We start from the raw sequence: 20,095 nt of genomic DNA on the forward strand, positions 1-20,095 counted from the left end.
AACACACACACATACACACACACTCACAAACACATCACATGCTCCACTTCACTCTACAGCCCCCCTCCTTCCTCCCCACTCTCCCGCCAAAACATCTCAGTGAGTAAATCCTGCCTAGAAACCAAACAGCTGACTTCTGCCTCGCTGCGATTGGTGCACCTCCCTAGCAACGGCGTGTGTTTATTCAGCCAATCGGCTGCTGAGTTCTCAGCACTTTCAACCAATGGCAGGCAACCACAGCTTACCCAGGCAGTAACAGTGACTTGGTAACTGTCCGGCAGAACAGAACGCAACTGTGATTGGTCAGATCAGCCCTGCGTCCTGATTGGCTGCTCATGACGATCTCCCAGTCATTCATATGTTTTTGCGGCTGCCCTGAAGGGATACACCCACAGCAGAAGGTCAACTTTTCTTCATCCTGATTGGCCGAGCAACAACGTGGACTCCTAGTAACAAACCACAATTGCTAAAACAGGGTGTGGTTAGGCTTCTGTCAGTCATCCAAATGCTAGCCAAACATGATGTTGTTGCTGCCGTTCTGCTCTTAGTAAGAAGTATTTAGTATGACAAATAGGCCTTCATTAACACACTTTTTGCACTTGTAATATCTGGGAGTAAAATGACACTGGTGCAATATCACAGTACGTGATTTCTCAAAGCTTGTTCACACGTATTTCTTTTACAGTAGCAACATTTGCTGAGATTCACTGCTAATGTCTGTGCATCTCCTGATTATAGTCTCAATATAAATTTACATCAGGCTTTTGGTAGTTTGGTTGTTTACATTTACAGGAAAAACTGTTTTAGCATTTTAGCATTTGCAGCAGTGGTCCTTTTTTTTTCAAACTGTGTTTACTTGTCATTCTGTTGTGTTTAAACTTCAGATGCGTGTTGAGCGGTGCGTGATTCACCTAGCAAGAAGAATGAGTCCCCAGACGAGCCGCTGCAGCTCAATGAACACAACCGAAGACGAATCAGAAGTGACATCATGGCTGTAAGACTGCATGACATCATGCTTGAGGGAAGACAGATTAATATGTCAAATCTGAAGCCGAAGGAACTGGCAAAGAAATGATCAGTCTCAATGATCTAGATAAATATAAGTAATTTAATAAGTAGAGCAAGTCTTATTTTGAGGCTAATTGGATTACTTTTAAATTATAAGCCACAATGGCAATAATATAAGACTTGTCTACAGATATTTAGTCAAATCTTTGATTTATATGGAAGCTGCTGTAAGAAAATCTCTGATCTTCTTGCTCTTAACCATAGTTTAAGAGCACTTACCTTTTAGATTTGTAGGATGCATGTAAAAGACATCCACACATTCACCATACAGTACTTGACGCAACTGTAAACTAAAACTATTAAAAAATTGGCAATTAAAAATCAAGCTGATGTAAAATAAAATATAAATATTGAATAAAAAATGAAATATTTAAATAAATAAATTTAATATTGCCCTGGCAACTACATAAAGTAATGTTAGTACCTAATAAATTTAAGTTGAAAACTAAAATTAAAGCTATATAGAAATATTTAAAAAAGCAATTAACGTGACAAAAGCACAGAAAATGCTAAAATTTAAATGAAAACTTGAAAAAAATAATAGAAAAGTATGAAAATAATTTTAATTCCTAAAGAAACAGCTATGTAGAATATTAAAATTATGTTATTTTATTATATACACAAAAAGTTTTAACCTACTGATTTTAAGCACTTTTTTAACCCTTGAGGCCATCTCACTCCATATGTGACCATTTTTGACAATACCGTAAAGTCTATTTTTACTTTACATCTAGTTTCCTTCATTATTATGAGGTTTGTACTGTTAAAAATGCTGTGCAACTTTCATGCTACTCACTACTTTAACAATTGAAATTCAGAGATTTTACAATGAATATGTCAAATTTGTATTTGAGTGGATAAATATAATAATTTTAACAAATATTTTTACATTTAAAAGCTAATTGGATTACTTTCCATATCAATCAGTGCAGCAGTCTGCTTTAAACTCTTTTAACTATAACAATGGCAACAATGGCTTGTGCTTATATTTACTCAAATCTGCTCTCTTAAAAGTAAAAAATATGGTAAAATGTGTTAAACACAGCTAGGACTACCACAACTTCAGCAACTCTTTATTGGTAGCTGCAAACATGCAGTAGTTAAATTAGCCAAAGAATTTCATAAAACAGAAATATATAGATATATATATGTATGTGTGTGTATGAATCACTACCGGAAATCCCAGAGATGATGTCAATAACAGCAGCTCTGGATCAAAGGAAACTGCTCCATCCGCAGCCAGAGCCCGTAGGGAAGATGGTGACAGGTGATGTCAGCAAACTGCAGCCTGGCATCCAATAGGGTCCCTGGGGATCTCTTGTGTTGAACCACCTGCATGTGTGAGTTCATTGCAGGAACAGATGTCCCACCACCTTATTACCACAAATTCAACCGAGCTCTAAAAATAGAAGAGAAAGCAGCATACATTCCTGAGGTGTGAAGTGGGAGATAAGCAGTTTTGTCAGCTGTGTCATACAGTAAAGTCCCAAACCACTGTATAAGTGTGTCTTCTAATGACTGTGATTAGTCTGAACATGTTTTGTCAGCACAGGACATTGTTTCCACATTTGAATACTCAAAATCTTTTTTTTTTTTTTTTTTTTTTTTTGAGGTCAAATCTTAATTTAAACAGTTTCCTCTTATGAAAAAACAACAGTATTTTTCAGAGTAGTAACTTGACTTCACAGTGTCGGAGTATAAAATATCATGGCGTCCTCTACTGGTGATACAGTCACACTGCATCCTGAAAAGAACCTTGTGAACTCTCCACCTTTCTGAAAGTATATTCCAAAATATATTAAATCAAACATTTAACCTTAAAGGAGAAGTAAATTTCCAAAACAGAAATGTACAGATAATTCACTCACCCCTTTGTCATCCAAGATGTTCATGTCTTTCTTTCTTCAGTCGTAAAGAAATTATGCTTCTTGAGGAAAACATTTCAGGAATATTTTCCTTATAGTGGACTTCAATAGTTCCCCCAAGTGGCTCTAAACGATCCCAGCCGAGGAAGAAGGGTCTTGTCTAGCAAAATTGTCATTTTGTAAACAAATTGACAGTTTATATACTTTTTAACCTCAAAGGCTCGTCTTGTCTCATCTCTGGATGCGCATGCATAGTAATCCGGGTCAATACAGTTAGGGTATGTTGAAAAACTCCCATCTCGTTTTCTTCTTTAACTTAAAATTCGTCCTACATCGCTGTTTTACCTTTTTCGTAAAGGGTGTTTGATCTTCTTTGCATGCTCACTTTGTAAACACTGGTTCGGTACTTCTGCAGTGATGTAGGATGATTTTGAAGTTGAGGAAGAAAACGAGATGGGAGTTTTTCGACATACCCTAACTGTCTTGAACTGGAAAAAACAGAGTTCATGCAGACAGAGACAAGACGAGCGTTTAAGGTTAAAAAGTATATAAATTGTTGGTTTGTTTAGAAAATTACTGATCGTTTTGCTAAAAAAGACCCTTCTTCCTTGACTGGGATCAATTAGAGCCCTTTGAAGCTACATGTAAACTCCATTTTGGAAGTTCAGAGGTGGAAGTTCACCATAGAAGTCCACCATATGGAGATAATTCCTGAAATGTTTTCCTCAAGAAACATAATTTCTTTACGATTGAACAAAGAAAGACATGAACATCTTGGATGACAAGGGGGTGAGTAAACTATCTGTAAATTTTTGTTTTGGAAGTGGACTACTTCTTTAATGAGACAGTGTGATTTATTAGCTCATAAAATAATTGTGTCTAAAAGAATGTGTAAAATGCTTCATATAACTTATAAAGTGATTATTTCAAGGCAACAATTTCATTTAAAATGACCTTTGACCTCCCAATATTCATAAAATCAAATTTAAAACTGAAGTGCTTCGTTAAGACTGTCAATCCAAATCCGATTTTTGTGCATAGCCGATTGGAATACAATCTAAATGATTGACTGTCCACACTGTGTATCGCAACTGTTCAATTCAGATTTGTATGTCTCGTAGCGCTCTTTCGTTTTACTCAATATCTGCATTGGTTTCTATGGCAATGACGTTGTGTTGGTATGCATACTCTAAAAACAACAATAACAGGAAAACGGTTTGCAGTACAGATGTTGCCCTCACTTTATTCCGTGCTGAAGTCTCCGCTGGTCTCAAAACTCAAAGATGTTCTTAGACTAGCAATATATTGTCATTATCCGCTTGACTTTCACTTAGCAACAACACTACCTTGTTTTGCCTGACGTGTTCATGGTTTTACGCTAGGTTGACATGGACAAAAAAAGCTACGCAAAATCTGATCTGAGCGGTAAGACTGACAGACATTTCCAGATATGTGATTTGAATAGGATTTCAAACCACATATAGTTGCATTAAAAAATATTCTGCCCCCTTGACCTGCAAGACATTTTGCTGCAGAGAACAACATTTTATGAAAACAGTTCAACAAAGGCATCAGTACACTATTGGATAAAGCTTATTTATACACACTTGAGTGATTTTAAGAATGTAACGTTGACGAATAATGAAAAAAATCAAATTGGCTCTAAACATTCATGTTCAAAATTACTTGGCTACCAAAAGTTACATTTGGTGTAGAATCTTTTATTCTTTAAAACCTCCAATAAACACTACCTGTAAGTGCTTAGAAGCTTCTGTCACCTCTTTACTGCAATCTTGGCCCATTCCATACTTGAAAAAGCTTTAAATCAATTGATAATCTTTGGTTTTCACATTGCCACTGCTTTTGTAAGAATTTAATCTGAAGACTAAACAAGAACATTCTACGACTGAACCCTGAACCAAGCTTAAGTAGATTTGGATGTTTACTTTGGGATGGCTGTTCTGCAGGAAAGTCCATTGATCATCAGCTTCAGTCAATGGCCTAATACTTCAGAGAATCTGTGCAGTCATGATTTCCACTTCCTGCAACAGTAAAACACCCTCATAACAGGACTGGCCCACCTCCATGTTTGACCATGGAGATGGTGTTCTTCTGCTCATAAGCTTTGCCTTTTTTGCACCAGACATACTGCTTATCCATAGGTCCAGAAAGTTCCAGTTTGGTCACATCACTCCATAAAACATTGTTCCAGAACTCCACAGGTCTATCTAAATGAATTTTAGCATGTTCAAGTCAGCCTTTTTGTTCTTCTTGGTCAGTGCCAAGATGCCTCAACATGAAGGCCATACTTGTCTAGTGTTTTTTTATAGGTTGCACTGAAATGTTTTTCCTCCTTTTCATCTTGCAGGTCTTTGGCTGTACATTCCAGGTTTTTCTCAGTTGCTCTTATCAAACATTTTATGATATTGCGCTCAAAGGTTTTCTGGTACAACACATTTAATGTCTTGGAATTCTTCACGTAGCCTTCTAATATAATAAAACAACAGTGTTGAATAGGGGTTGAATAATTATGCCATAGATGTGTTATTAAAAATCCTCAAAAACATTACATTATATATTGACATTATAACTTTTAATATGCCAGTAAACTGTTGTAAATGCAATTTATAAAATCCTTGATCTTCAGAAAAAATTGTATTTGTAAAGTACTGCAGTAGGGGGTTGAGTAATTTTGAGTGCAACTGTATGAATGTGGCTTTGAAACGGATTTGTAAAAATTGGATTTCATTTCATGTTTTTAAGTCAGACTTATTAAATATGATTGAAATCGCACAAAAATTAAATTTGGACTGATAGTCCAACACGACACAAACAAAAATATAATGGTTAATGGATACTTAACCCTGACATATGTGAACCTAGACCACAAAACCTCTGTGCTACTTAAGACTGGTTTTGTGCTCCAGGGTCACATATATAATAGTAGTCAGATAAAACTTTTTGCTATTGTTGTTGTTGTTTTAAAATCATATTTTATACACCATGCTTTTATGGCTTATATAATATGACATGAAATAGGAGAATTAGCAGCTTGAAGAGGAAAAAACACCTTAGTTTTATTTAAAAGGCCCAAACTAAGGGAAAAAATATGCAGTTTGGTGCAGATCATGATATGGCCAAAAAGTAAGATGAAATTCTGGTAGCTTGTAATGTAAATCAATGAGATCTTTATAACAGTATATCTATCAGACTATTTACATAAAATGCATATAAATATCACGTGTCACTCTATTCTGTATCTCCCAATAATATGTTTTAGTAAGATATTTGTATATATGTTGTATATATATATGTGTCTGTGTGTGTGTGTGTGTGTGTGTGTGTGTTTTATGGTCAGCACTCTGTAGTGTAAAAATGCAATGCAGCGATGACCAAGAGATGAACAAATAAACGTTCCTCAAAAGTCTGAGGATCATACTTAATACTAACATTTTAACTAGAATTTTCTAAAAATATGAATATATGGATAATCATGTAAACCTAAGTTGAATAAAGTGTTCATCTTGAAATATTAATAACAATATTCTTGTTTATAAATAAATTTCTCCATGTCCTGAAGGTGAACATTTGAATAATTATATAAAAGACCTTTTACTTACTTGATAATCATGATGATAATTTAGAGGCCTTATGTGCAGATCTATTACGTAATTTAACAGCACAGGATGTGTATTTAATTATACAAATAAGCTGACTGACAATATGCAAACAGAATTAAACAGAATTGCTATATTTCCCCAAACATGATTAAACTGAAATTGCTCAGATTCATTTCATATGTTAAAGTAAAGTACTTCTCAAGGAATATAAGTTTGCAAAAAGGTCCAAATGTATAGCAAGTCATGACTGCCTGCTATAATAGTGTAAAAGTATTATCAACATTCCTGTGAAAATATATATATAGATCACACACACACACACACACATATATATATATATATATATATGTATATATTAGTATGTATATATACATATATATATATACACATATACAGTATATATATATATATATATATATATAATTTTGTATATATGTACATATGTATATTTATATATATGTGTGATGTTTCATTTGTTTGGCTGACGTCTTGTGTGGCAACACACCTCATTTGTTAAACAAATTAATTACGGTTTACTGTATTGTGATACTGAACATAGGGCTTCTTTTTAGGCAACACATGCTCCTGAGGTGTGTATTTGTATTCCTAAGAAGGAAATAACTGTTGAAATAATCAGTTGTACTGATCTTTGGTGGTGAAACTGACAGTGCCCGTAAAACATCAGTAATATTACATACTTTGCATTTTAACCCCGACATGAGAGAAAGTGTCACAGATAGTAACTTCAAACACATTAAAGAATTAAAAACAACTATTTTGTAACTATAACTTACAGTGATGTGTTTTCACATGTTGGGTAAATCAAATAACAAACAACATTTGAAATGCAAGACTTAGTGACTTTTTTTATTTATATTTTACAGTATCACCTTGTTTGCTTCTTTATAATGTTTGTTGATGCTTATGCTTATAAAGATGTTATCGTCCACTTGCATAAAAATCACATTTACAATAAATGTTACAAGATTAAGCTTGAAAAACTTGTCCAAACTCTTTTGCTTGTTGAGGTCACAGTGTAATCATCTTAACAGTAAAGACTATGGCTGTGTTTCATCCCACGTATCTCGTTCAGATGATTTGCATCCAGAGATGTGATTAACAAAAACAGAAAACCACAGCGGGAGGGAGGAAATGCTACATGCAAAATTATGTACCATCTATATTTCATGAAATGACCCAACTACTTGGAAAGACTCAACACCTCTTCACCAGGTAAGAAGTTCTTTTCTGTTATCTTATAAGTACACTTGTAAAATTAATGTTCAAAAAGGTTATTTGTTCAATATGGGTTCCTCAAAGAACCTCTTTGGAAGCAGTTTTTTATTTTTTTTCTTAATGTGAAGAGCATTTTGAAATTCTAAAGAAACTTTGTCCACTACAAATAACCTTTGTTAGAGTGGAAAGGTCCATCCATGGATGTTATAGGTTTTTCATGGACCCATAGATGTCAGTTATTTTATAAGAGTGTAAACGAAAATAACTGTGCCTCAGTAAATGATTTGCACACTTTTGTTCTACTTTGGTTTAGTCTTGAGATTTTGCGTTGTGGCACTGCTGTGATAAATTGTTTTTGCTTTAATTTCCTCAAATCAGTTTGGATAACAGAATCTGCTAAAGGTACAGTCTTGCTCATAAGTTCACATACCCCTTGCAGAATATGCAAAATGTTAATTTTAACAAAATTAGAAGGATCGTGAAATTGGGTTTTTATTTTTTTTTGGTAACACTTTACAGTAAGGTGTCATTTGTTAACATTAGTTATTGTATTAACTAACATAAACAAACAATGGACATTGCATTTATTAATCTTTGTTAATGTTTGTTAATAAAAATACAGTTGTTCACTGTTTGTTCATGTTAGGTCACAGTAAATTAACTAATGTTAACACAACTTGTGATTTCAATAATGCATTAGTAAATGCAGAAATTAACATTAAAGGAGAAGTCAACTTCCAAAACAAAGATTAACATATAATGTACTCACCTCCTTGTCATCCAAGATGCTCATGTCTTTCTTTCTTCAGTCATAAAGAAATTATGTTTTTTGAGGAAAATGTTTAAGGATTTTTCTCCATATAATGGACTGATATGGTGCCCTGATTTTGAACTTCCAAAATGTAGTTTAAATGCGGCTTCAAACAATCCCAAATGCAGTTGTAAACGATCCCAGCCGAGGAAGAAGGGTCTTATCTAGTGAAATGATCGGTTATTTTAATAAAAATAGTACAATTTATATACTTTTTGATGTCAAACGCTCGTCTTGTCTCACTCTGCCTGGACTGTTTTTTTTCCAGTTCATGACAGCTAGGGTATGTTGAAAAACTCCCATCTCATGTTCTCCCTCAACTTCAAAATCCCTTCAGCTTCATTTACAGTCACATTTGGGATCGTTTGAAGCTGCATTTAAACTGCATTTTGGAAGTTCAAAATCGGGGCACCATAGCAGTCCATTATATGGAGAAAAATCCTTAAACATTTTCCTCAAAAAACATAATTTCTTTACGACTGAAGAAACAAAGACATGAACATCTTGGATGACAATGGGGTGAGTACACTATATGTGAATCTTTGTTTTGGAAGTGGACTTCTCCTTTAAGAATAGTAAATGCTGTAGAAGTATTGTTCATTCTTAATTCATGTTAACTAACGTGAACGAATGAACCAATTTTTTTATTTAGTACTGTCCTGAATAAGCCATTTCACATAACATATGTTTACATCTGAGCAGACTTTCGAGCAGAATTGTAAATGTACCTCACTGCTTTGGAACTGGGAGTTGATTTGTTTATTTTATCACATGGTTTATGGGCTTTGTCTCAATAGCAGGTAACACAGTGTCAGAGAATGTGAGTTTTGTTTCTGGTTCTTTGCATAGGATAAAAATATCCATTTCTGGTCCTTTAGTCTGACTGGCGGAGCGGTTTTCCTAGAGTGCTGATATTTAGACCAAACAGCACTATACATTTCACTATTTGTAGCTGATTTAAGCTGATTTATTTATTTTATTTATTTATTTCCAAAACATGTCTACAGGCACACTTTACTATAAAGTATTATAATAAAAGTTTGCATCAGTTATTCTTTATAAATTAATTTCCTTGCACATATCCACTTTATTCTTTATTCATGTCAAAACTTACATACACTTGTATCAGCAAAGTATAAAAACAACAACAAACAAATAAAGACATATAATAAGATATCCACCTTATTTTGCAATTAAGTACGTTAGCCACTGTAAGTAAATAACTAGAAGAATAACAAAGTACAGTAAAACTATTTGCACTGCAAACCACTGTAAACCACTGTTTTAATAATTTTGACAATATATTAAAATAATATGATTTGCAATATCAAGCAGTATAATGGACTGTTTTTGTACAGCTAAATAACTGGAAGTGAATGACACCTGAAGCGCCGCATGATTTTGTCTTATCTGGTAAACAGTTGTGAGCAGTTATTCTACATGCCATAATCTGTACTTAAAAATGACAGGAAAACATGTGTCATTCAAAAAAAAAAAGTATTCCTTTTAGGGATATTCCGAAATGCTTCCAAATGACAGTTCTCATTTGCATTCGAGTTTACAAGTTTTTTTTTCTTTTTTTTTTTTGCAGCTGTTTAGATGTTATTGAGGAACCTTGAGATCCTGTCTGGGATGAAGTGGAATATCTGTGGCCTTGTGCTCATTTTATCTGCCCTCTCCTGCATGTTTGCTGAAAATAATAATAAAATGTCATGTGTCAGGAAACAGAGCAACCAACCATGTTCTATTCCTGGCAGGACTTCAGACTGTAAAAATAATGAAGACGTGGATATGTTTATACTGGGTGCCGATTGTTTTATGGGGTACTTGAAAACAGGTGATTTAAATCAGACAAGTTCATGAAAGGGAATAAGAATTAAATGTGTTTATTAAAATACTAAATGCATAGTGTATACATGTTGTTCTTGTGTAACATAAAAGTTACTTTTTGGTGGCCAAATTGTTTATCGTTTGTCTTTTAAATAGGTAAATGCAATAATAATAATAATAAGACATGGAGCGAACCACAGTGCCCTTCTGCTACTCTGTGTCAATCAGGTGAGGAGAAACAGAATGTAGACTGTAGTAACATTCCGTAAAAAAAAAAAAAAAAAAAAAAAAAAAAAAGCTTTTGTTTCAAATGTCTTAATCTCAGAGAAAACCAAAATCTTTCGTATCATAAAAATATAAAACTTATATAGATAGATTTCACATCTCCGGCGTTTTTATCAGAATTATGACTTATAAGAGGAAAAGTCAGAACTGTAAGAAACTGTAAGAAAAACTTCCACTGGAATAAGCTTCCATTGATTATAGCATATATTAGGTCTACACTCTAGATCTGAATGTAATAAACTAAACAGTGGTCAATACTGCACAGGAATACGTTACGCTGTGACGTATATCCGAATGTAACAGATTACTAAAAAAGAAAAAATGTAGGACGAAAGGTCAAAATGTGCATCTGAATATGCACCTTTCCATACTATATAGTAGGTGAAAAACATTACCTGAAAAGAGCAGTATGTCAGAATTCATAGTATTTGAAAATCATAAAGTTATACATTTCAACATACTTTTCAACTTTCACAAAGTACTTATCAAAAGAACACCTACCATGCAAGAGTGTGTCATTTTGGATACAGCTAAAGAGTGTGTGTGTGCGCGAGTGTGTGTATGTACATGTGTGTGTGTATATATATATATATACATACATACAGTGGAGATCAAAATTACAGAACAACCTATAATTGCTGGAGTCATTCAAAGCAAGAGCACCTACACTTCTACACTACTGCTCTCTAATTTTGATCACAAAATAAAGGTTTTTGTTGAAATGCTTTGGATATTGTCAAACATATTTGTAGAACAGTGGTATACCTGTTCTGAGTATTTCTGGATTGTTCTTTAATTTTGATCTCCACTGTGTGTGTGTGTGTGTGTCTATAAATGTGTATAATAAACTTCTTTAATTAAAATTCTTCTTTTTTGTCTTTTAGTACAGTCACAATTCGACTTGACTGTTTTTTCATTTGAAGGCAATAGAACCTGTACAGTCAACAACACATGTACAAAGAGCAGTGGTGGGTTTGAACATATTTGGGCTCTTTCATGTCTTGGGCTTTTTGTGTATGAGTTGCTTAGTGACTCTATCAATAGTGAAAACGTGTGGATTTTCTTACAAAATGAATGTGATTTGTTATTTATTTTTATCCCAGGGTAACCTTGTTTTCTAACCTGTTGTTTTGCAGACTATGGTGTGAATTTATCAGGAGACATACAGACTCAAACATACAGACTCAGCATAAGTAGATTTGTCATACCCAAATTTGTCTGTGTAATTAAAGGGAGATGCAGAAATAACACTTTGACAGACTGGATAAATAAAGGTGAATGAAAGATCTGTGATTTTGCTTCTATGCATTTGGTAGCCTGTGATTTCAGAAATGTATGACAACAATGGGAACTGCGGGCTCCTTCACATTTTAAATGACCAGTTTCCATTTACTCACTATATACTGTAATTGCTGTATTACAAGAGTTCTGCTTTTTGCAGATCAGATATCTGATAGTTAGGAGCATGTTTTTGTTTTCTTTATCAAAGATTGTTACTGGACCAACAACGTCACTCATCATTTTAAGAATACTAGTGAGTATGAGTATTATATCAATATAAAGAAAGTAATATAAGATGCGAGAGGAGTGGTAAATCAATCTGATGTAACATAGTCATTATTGTCATTAACCTTATAAATTATTTGCACAGTATATTTGAAATATTATGGCTATATTATTTGCATAGCTTGTAATATTCTTCTTTTTTGTTCTTTTTCTTTTTTTGTGTATGTAAGATTGCAGTATGACCTGCCTGAATCCCACAAAGACGTGTCAGAATGCCGAATACGATTACAGCTGTAGCGGTAAGATCATGGAGCAATAGATTTTTTTTTTGCTTTATTCACACTAAGAACAAACTAATTAAGTCACTAAAACACAATGCTGCAGATCCCTCTTAACTATTCCTTATTTACATATTTATAATTTTTATGTTTTTACACAGATGATAATGCAGATGATGAAAGTAAAATGAACAACATTGAGATCCATAATGAAATTGCAACTTGTTACAAGTGTGGAAGTGCTTTTCAAAATGTGAAAGCCATCACCTTACCTAAAGAAATGTCAAGTCAATTTAATACTAATGAAACAGAGACAGATGCTGGGGCAGCGGCGTAAGTAATCTTGGAAAGATGTGATTCAAGTCTTGTAAGGTTTTTAGTGGTAATATTAGTTATACAGGCATCAGTGTACCTGAATTGCAAACACTGACATGCGTAAATTGCAATCCATATTCAGGAAGCTTCCATAAAAATGAATGTAATAATGTATTTCACAGATGCACATAAGAAAATATTTTTATATGGATTTGAAAATCTGTAAAAAAAAAAATATATATATATATATATATATATACATAGGGGAGACTGGGGCTTGTCACAGGGGATTTTTTCTCATATAACCTGCTCTCATCCGTTTTTTTCATCGTACCTGCTATCCCAATAGCTGTAATTCGAACCATTTTCTGTATCAGAGATATTATCACAATAACACAAGTGATTTTGTATCTCTTTTAGTGAGACCATGAAAAGTCTCTCCAGCCTGCTGTCTTTTATGGAGAATAAGACCGTTGCCTCTGTATCCATGGGTAACGTCAAAGGAATTTTAAAGAAAATTCAAAATGACTCCAAAATCACAACATCCTACTTCATCTACTCTTCAAGTACTGGCATCAGAGTAAGTGGATGGATGACTTCAGACATGCACACATTTCCTTTAACTTTGCATGACAGTGGTGACGAAAATGTTTGTTAAAAACATGAAATGTACCTCAGCATGGAAATCTCCATATGTTTTCAGGTTTTAGAGGATGTGGACGAAATAGATAAGTATCCAAATGCTTTCAGTATTCCAGAGGAAGCTGCTAAGAAAGCGCTCAACCAAAGCGCAAGAAGTGCTTTTTTGGGCGTGTTCCGCTTTCCCAACATGACAAAGGTATAAAGAAACATCAAAAACAGGCTTAGTCAAGCTCTAAATGATGTGTTTATAACTGAAAGCAATTATTTTTACTTTTAACTGAGTGATTTTACAAATTAGATGATATTGTAAACATGACTGCATTAATAAAAATGCGGCTTAACATAGTAATAAAATAGGATTAAAAATCCTGAATGTCCTGAACATTTAGATAACAATGATTTTTTTGCCTTTTTCTTAAACAGTCATTTTACCTACTGACATTAGTCTTAATTGCATCTAATTTTATCATGTTTGTAATGTAAATCACATCATGTTTCTATATAGCAATTCTCAGCAATAAAACAAAAACAAAACCTAATCAATCCTTTTTTTTATTTTAAGGACGCAGAGAACAGTACGGTTTTGAATGATGAAGTTTATGCCATCGAAATGGGGGGAAAAATTTCAAATCTGAGCAACGGCATCAGCTTGACCTTCAAAAAAGATCAGGTACTCAAATGTTTGGGAGAAAAAACGTATTTCAAGTAGTCTAAATGCATCTGAATCTTATTTGGTGAAATTCTGATGTATTTCTCTACAGCAGGCAACGGGAACTCCTGTTTGTAAATCATGGAATGGAAATGGTCTGTGATGCTCTTGTGTGTTTTTTTTCCCCCTTTATTGAATTTGTGCACATTTTTTACAGCACAGACATTTAAATATTCTGTCTTGAAAAATAATCAAAATTATTATAAAAATAATAAAAATTAAAAAAATAATACATTTTCAGTTTCTGTATCACAGAGAGCTAAATTCCAATGATGAATTTGTACGTAAGCAAAATTAAGAGAACTGGTTAAGAGTTTGAATCTTTAAGTTCATGCTGCTGACCAAAGCATAATGTCAGTTTCATTAATTCACTCTAAATCTACTCATCCCTCCATTTTTTCAGGAAATCAGCCAAACTGGACAACCGAAGGGTGTAGTACTTTTAATGATGGAAAAGGCAAGATAAAATGTAACTGCACACATTTGACTTTCTTCGCTGTGCTTATGGTAGGTTCTTTGTTTCCTTTTGTAATTTGTGAAATTGCCTTTGCCAAGGCCGGAGTGAGAGTATAAGTGCTGTACTTGCACCTTCAGATTTATGTTTATTAATTTGCAGTTGATAAAATCATTTCACAAAAAAACATAAGACGTTTTGTAGTTGTTGAATCTTTTAGGTTGCCAGTGTCCTGTGTAACTAAATACTGTTTTAATACAGATCCCTCCAAATGTAACCATTTCTCAAAATGACTTCACCGCTCTCACCTACATCACCTACATCGGCTGTGGCCTCTCCATGTTTTTTCTTTCCATCGGGCTCTTCATGCACTTTCTCATGAGGTAAGAATTTATTTGGTTAAATTTATATATATATATATAGATAGATATAGATAGATAGATAGATAGATAGATATAGATCTAATGATATATATATATATATATATATATAAGTATAAATCACGTGGAAAAATCAAGTGGAAAGTAATTCAAATTAAAACGTGGTTTTAAAGACTCACATATAATGTACTCACCCCATTGTCATCCAAGATGTTTATGTCTTTCTTTCTTCAGTCGTAAAAATTATGTTTTTTTGAGGGAAACATTTCTGTATTTTTCTTCATATAATGGACTGATATGGTGCCCCGATTTGAACTTCCAAAACGCAGTTTAAATGCTGTTATTTTCATTAAAAAAAATAGAGTTTAAATACTTTTTATTCTCAAGCGCTCGTCTTGCCTTGCTCTCGTTAAACTCTGTGTATTCTGGTTCAAGACAGTTAGGGTATGTCGAAAAACTTCGTATTTTCTCCCTCAACTTCAAAAATCATTTCAAAATCATCCTACATCGCTGCAGAAGTACCGACCCGGTCTTTGCAAAGTGAACATGCAAAGAAGATCAAACATCCTTAACAAAAAAGGTAAAACAACGATATAGGACGATTTTGAAGTTGAGGGGGAACATGAGATGGAAGTTTTTCGACATACCCTAACTGTATTGAACCGGAACATAAACAGTCCAGGCAGAGTAAGACAAGACGAGCGTTTGACATTAAAAAAGTATATAAATTGTATTATTTTTATGAAAATAACCGATTGTTATGCTGGATAAGACCCTTCTTTCTTGGCTGGGATTGTTTACAACCGCATTTGTAATTGCTTGAAGCTGCAATTAAACTGCACTTTGAAAGTTCACAATCAGGGCACCATATCAGTCCATCATATGAAGAAAAATGCTGAAATGTTTTCCTCATAAAAACATAATTTCTTTACGACTGAAGAAAGAAAGACCTGAACATCTTGGATGACAATGGGGTGAGTACATTAAATGTGAATCTTTGTTTTGAAAGTGGACTTCTCCTTTAAATGATGGTTGTAATTCTGATTATTTTCAGACAGCATTTTAAATTTAAAGTAACTTTATTATCAAGGTTAATCCTTCATTTTTTAATTCACAATGGCTGGTTCTTTGATTCTTTTTGCATTTTGAATTTTAGGAAAGTAAAGGTCACTGAATCAATGCACATCCTGATTAATCTCTTCGTGGCGCTATTCCTGCTCAACGTGGCCTTCCTGTCCAATGAGTATGTAGCGCGTACAAAGGAAGTCATCGCCTGCAGGGTCATGGCTGGAGTCATGCACTACTTCTTGCTGGCCAGTTTTACCTGGTTTGCTGTGGAGGCTTTTCACCTCTGCCTGCAAATGGCCAAACACGCAATCACCATCAAACATTACCTGATCAAGATCTCTGTGGTTGGCTGGGGTGAGTTCAAAAACCTTACACAGTATATGCATGCTTAAGTACTTTACTCAAACAATCAAAGATGATCAAATGAGCAAAAATCTCAAGAACCTTATACTATTTATAAAATAATTGCATTGTCAACTATTTGTTTCAGCTCCTCCTGCTATTGTTGTCAGTGTCATTTACGTCTTGAAAAAATATGGTGAGCAGACCATAACAATGGAGACAAGCAATGTAACTATGTAAGTAGACCCCAAAATGATTAAATGGCCTTTCTAAAATATAATAGTAGGCATGTAATGTTATGCATGGAAGCCTGCACTCTTTAAAATATATTTTTTTATTGCAAAAGAACAACTCCATAAAGAACCTTTTTAATGTACAAAAGGTTCTTTATAATGGAATTAAAATGGAACTGTGATTAAATGTGATTAAAAACATTAAAAGTCATATTAACTTTTTTTTAATGCAAAAAAAAAAAAATTAAAGCATTTTATATTTTCAATTCACAAAAGCCAGAAGAAAGTATTAAAATATGTGACCCTGGACCACAAAACCAGTCGTAAGTAGCTGGGGTATTTGTAGCAATAGCCAAAAATACATTGTATGGGTCAAAATTATTGATTTTTCTTTTATGCCAAAAATCATTAGGATATTAAGTAAAGATATTAAGTCATGTTCCATGAACATATTTTGTAAATTTCCTGTCATAACTATATCAAAGCTTAATTTTTAATTAGTAATATGCATTGCTAAGAACTTCATTTGGAAAATTTTCAATATTCCAGATTTTCAAATAGTTGTATCTCAGCCAAATATTGTCCTATCCTAACAAACCATACATCAATGGAAAGCTTATTTATAAGCTTTCAGATGATGTATAGATCTCAGGTTTGACAATTATGACTGGTTTTGTGGTCCAGGGTCGCATATTGTCTGGAAAATATTTAAATCCTATAAACTTGAGAATGTACATTTTTCTACTCACCATTAAAGTAATATTAGATGTGTAGATGTGTAATGATTTACTTTTTGTTTTTTAATGTTTAAAAGTAGTAAAAGAAATAAAATAAGCAATGTGGGTGGGGAAAATGCTCACTCTAAAAACATAAACATAATTGTATTTCTTTGTGACATTTTGCCAACTTCAAGGCCTTTATCAGACTTCCGAAATGTCTTTTTTTTTAAATAGTTCACCTCAAAATGAGAATTTACTGATCATTTACTCACCCTCAGGCCATCCAAGATGTAGATTAATTTGTTTGTTCATCAGAACAGATTTGGAATTTTAAGATTTTCAAGTGTAGCATTTCATCACTTGCTCACCAATGGATGCTCTGCAGCGAATGTGTGCCGTCAGAATGAGAGTTCAAACAGCTGAATAAAAACATCACAGTAATCCACAAGTAATCCACCCCACTCCAGTCCACCAATTAACATCTTCTAAAGCAAAAAGCTGCATGTTCGTGAGAAACAAATCCATCTAAATCCATGTTTTAACTTTAAACTGTCATTTCTGGTCAAAATATGAGTCCTGTATCCATAATATTGCTTTCTCTAGTCCACCAACATATTTGTGTAGAATTGTTTTGAACTGTTTGTACTAGTAAACGGTGCTTGATCTGTGCATATTTTTCTCCTGATTCAGACTAGATGACTAGATGAGAAAGCAATATTATGAATAGAGGACTCGTATTTTAGCTAGAAGTGATGGTTTGAAGTTAAAATGCCTTAATTGATTACAAACATGCAGCTTTTCATGATGGACTGGAGTGGTGTGGATTACTTGTGGATTATTGTGATATTTTTATCATCTGTTTGAACCATTCTGATGGCACCCATTCACTACAGAGGATCCATTGGTGAGCATATGATGTAATGCTACAATTCTTTAAATCTGTTCCTACAAAGAAACAAATAGTAAATGGTTATATAATATATATAAATATATATTTGAATAAATGTAATTTTGTCAACATTAATCGTCTTCACTTTTTTCCCTTGCAGGTGCTGGATTGTAGACTCCGAAGTCCACTACTTTGTGAACATCGGTTATTACTGCTTCACCTTCATCTTCACCTTCATCACCTTCATCGTGGTGATGCGATGGCTCTCCATGCTGAAGATGAGCAGGTTGAGCATGCTTGGAAAGGTGAAGCGCTCTGGAATCGCCACCTCAGACATCACCAGCATCCTGGGCCTCTGCTGTATGCTGGGACTCACCTGGAGTTTCGCGTTCTTCAGCTACGGAGCTCTGCGTCTACCCTCATACTACATATTCACCATCCTGAACTCCTTGCAAGGTGAGAGCATTTCTGCAGGTGATTTTAAAAGCATGTATTTTATCAACTTCTATGGATTTCAATATTCTTGAGCAGCAAATCAGCATATTGGAATGATTTCTGAAGGCTCATGTGACACTGAAAATTCAGCTTTGCATCACAGGAATAAATTACATTTTGAACTATATTCAAATAGTAACAAGTTATTTTAAATTGTAATAATATTTCACATTATTACCATTTTTACTGTATTTTTGATTGAATAAATGCAGCCTTGTTAAGGATAAAAGTCTTTAAAAAACAAAAATCTAAATATAAAACATGCAAAATATCACATCCATTTTGTGTTGATTGCATATTGTGTTTTTCTAGGATTCTTCTTGTTCATATATTACTTGAAAACAAGCAGACTCATAGGAGACTCGGCGCCTTCAGACACGAGTGACACGACTGAAGACGTCACTACAGAAAATCCATACGAAGATTTACCTTCAGACGACAACAAAAAAGCCATCTGACTGTCATCTCTATATCTGTGCATTTGAAATGTCATATCTGTCTATTAATTATTATTGATATTTTACGTTTATTTGTAGTATTATAGTGAGTCAATCCACTGCAAATTCTGTCCTGTAACATATGTAACTCTTTCTGAACTCTTCAGAATTTAAGAATTTATGCTTCTTTAGTTTCTAAGTTTGAATTGAATTGCCCCACAGGAAGTTGAATTGACAGGATGAGACAGAAGGATTCTCAAATCAATTCATTTCTGAATGTATAATACTATATTTTTTTGTTTACTATATTTTTCATTACTGTGTGTTTCTTAAAAGACACTTACATAACTGAATAGTATCTGAATTTCATAATGCAATGCTACTGATGTATTTGCTCTTACACTGTATATTATTTTATGCATATATATGTATTTTTCAGCACAAAATAATAATGATTACTGCACTTGTACTAAGATAGAAAGGTTGCTAAAAGTTCATAATTATTTTATAATTTTTAATCAGCTCATATATCTAAACAATGAGTTTGTATATTTTCTGTCTTTCACTGATAGGAGTAATTTCTGTACAGCTCCACAAGTTTAACTTTCTGTTGTGCTTCCATGACCAGTCATAAACTCGGAATAAAATAACTATATGATCTCTTAGTTTTTATTACACATATGAACTTATGAAACTATGTAATACACGATTTTTTTTTTTTTACAAAGATTTTGTGACCTTATGAAAACCACAGCCTAGCCTAGCTTGATGTTATGCAAGAAATTTAAAACATTTTTAAATAGCGGGGACTATTTTAAATGTCCTCACAAATCGTCTGTGAAACATTTAAAAAATAAATAAATAAATAAATTAAAAAAACAAATGCTATTTGTGACGTTATGAAAGCACGGTG

The 20,095-nt window shown here is 33.6% G+C and overlaps 1 protein-coding gene across 3 annotated transcripts; it reads left to right on the plus strand.

Annotated features, from left to right (window-relative positions):
* Positions 1 to 471: 471 nt before the first annotated feature.
* On the plus strand, positions 472 to 19,983 carry adgrg11 (adhesion G protein-coupled receptor G11). 3 transcript variants are annotated; one of them, XM_051138570.1, is made up of 20 exons: positions 472 to 641; positions 885 to 994; positions 7,647 to 7,786; positions 10,192 to 10,437; positions 10,587 to 10,658; positions 11,600 to 11,683; positions 11,852 to 11,989; positions 12,205 to 12,249; positions 12,452 to 12,520; positions 12,661 to 12,832; positions 13,235 to 13,394; positions 13,518 to 13,652; positions 14,019 to 14,126; positions 14,218 to 14,260; positions 14,569 to 14,672; positions 14,881 to 15,002; positions 16,156 to 16,421; positions 16,558 to 16,645; positions 18,411 to 18,706; positions 19,058 to 19,983. In XM_051138570.1, exons 4-20 carry the CDS (start codon positions 10,200 to 10,202, stop codon positions 19,201 to 19,203), a joined length of 2,286 nt encoding a protein of 761 aa, XP_050994527.1. In that variant the 5' UTR covers positions 472 to 641; positions 885 to 994; positions 7,647 to 7,786; positions 10,192 to 10,199; the 3' UTR covers positions 19,204 to 19,983. The 3 variants fall into 3 exon arrangements, with proteins under 3 accessions (XP_050994527.1, XP_050994528.1, XP_050994529.1); XM_051138571.1 differs by lacking the exons at positions 472 to 641; positions 885 to 994 and adding an exon at positions 3,438 to 3,722; XM_051138572.1 differs by lacking the exons at positions 472 to 641; positions 885 to 994; positions 7,647 to 7,786 and adding an exon at positions 7,828 to 8,191.
* The last annotated feature ends 112 nt before the right edge of the window (positions 19,984 to 20,095 follow it).

This window comes from Labeo rohita, chromosome 20 (assembly GCF_022985175.1).
Source record: "Labeo rohita strain BAU-BD-2019 chromosome 20, IGBB_LRoh.1.0, whole genome shotgun sequence".
Lineage (NCBI taxonomy): Eukaryota > Metazoa > Chordata > Actinopteri > Cypriniformes > Cyprinidae > Labeo > Labeo rohita.

Bases quoted from the DNA above. Each gene is read 5' to 3' on its own strand.
- adgrg11 (XM_051138570.1), top strand. From the start codon at position 10,200: ATGTTATTGAGGAACCTTGAGATCCTGTCTGGGATGAAGTGGAATATC. The intron at 13,653-14,018 runs GTATAAAGAAAC...TTTTATTTTAAG, and splicing joins GCTTTCCCAACATGACAAAG to GACGCAGAGAACAGTACGGT. The intron at 15,003-16,155 runs GTAAGAATTTAT...TTTGAATTTTAG, and splicing joins TTCATGCACTTTCTCATGAG to GAAAGTAAAGGTCACTGAAT.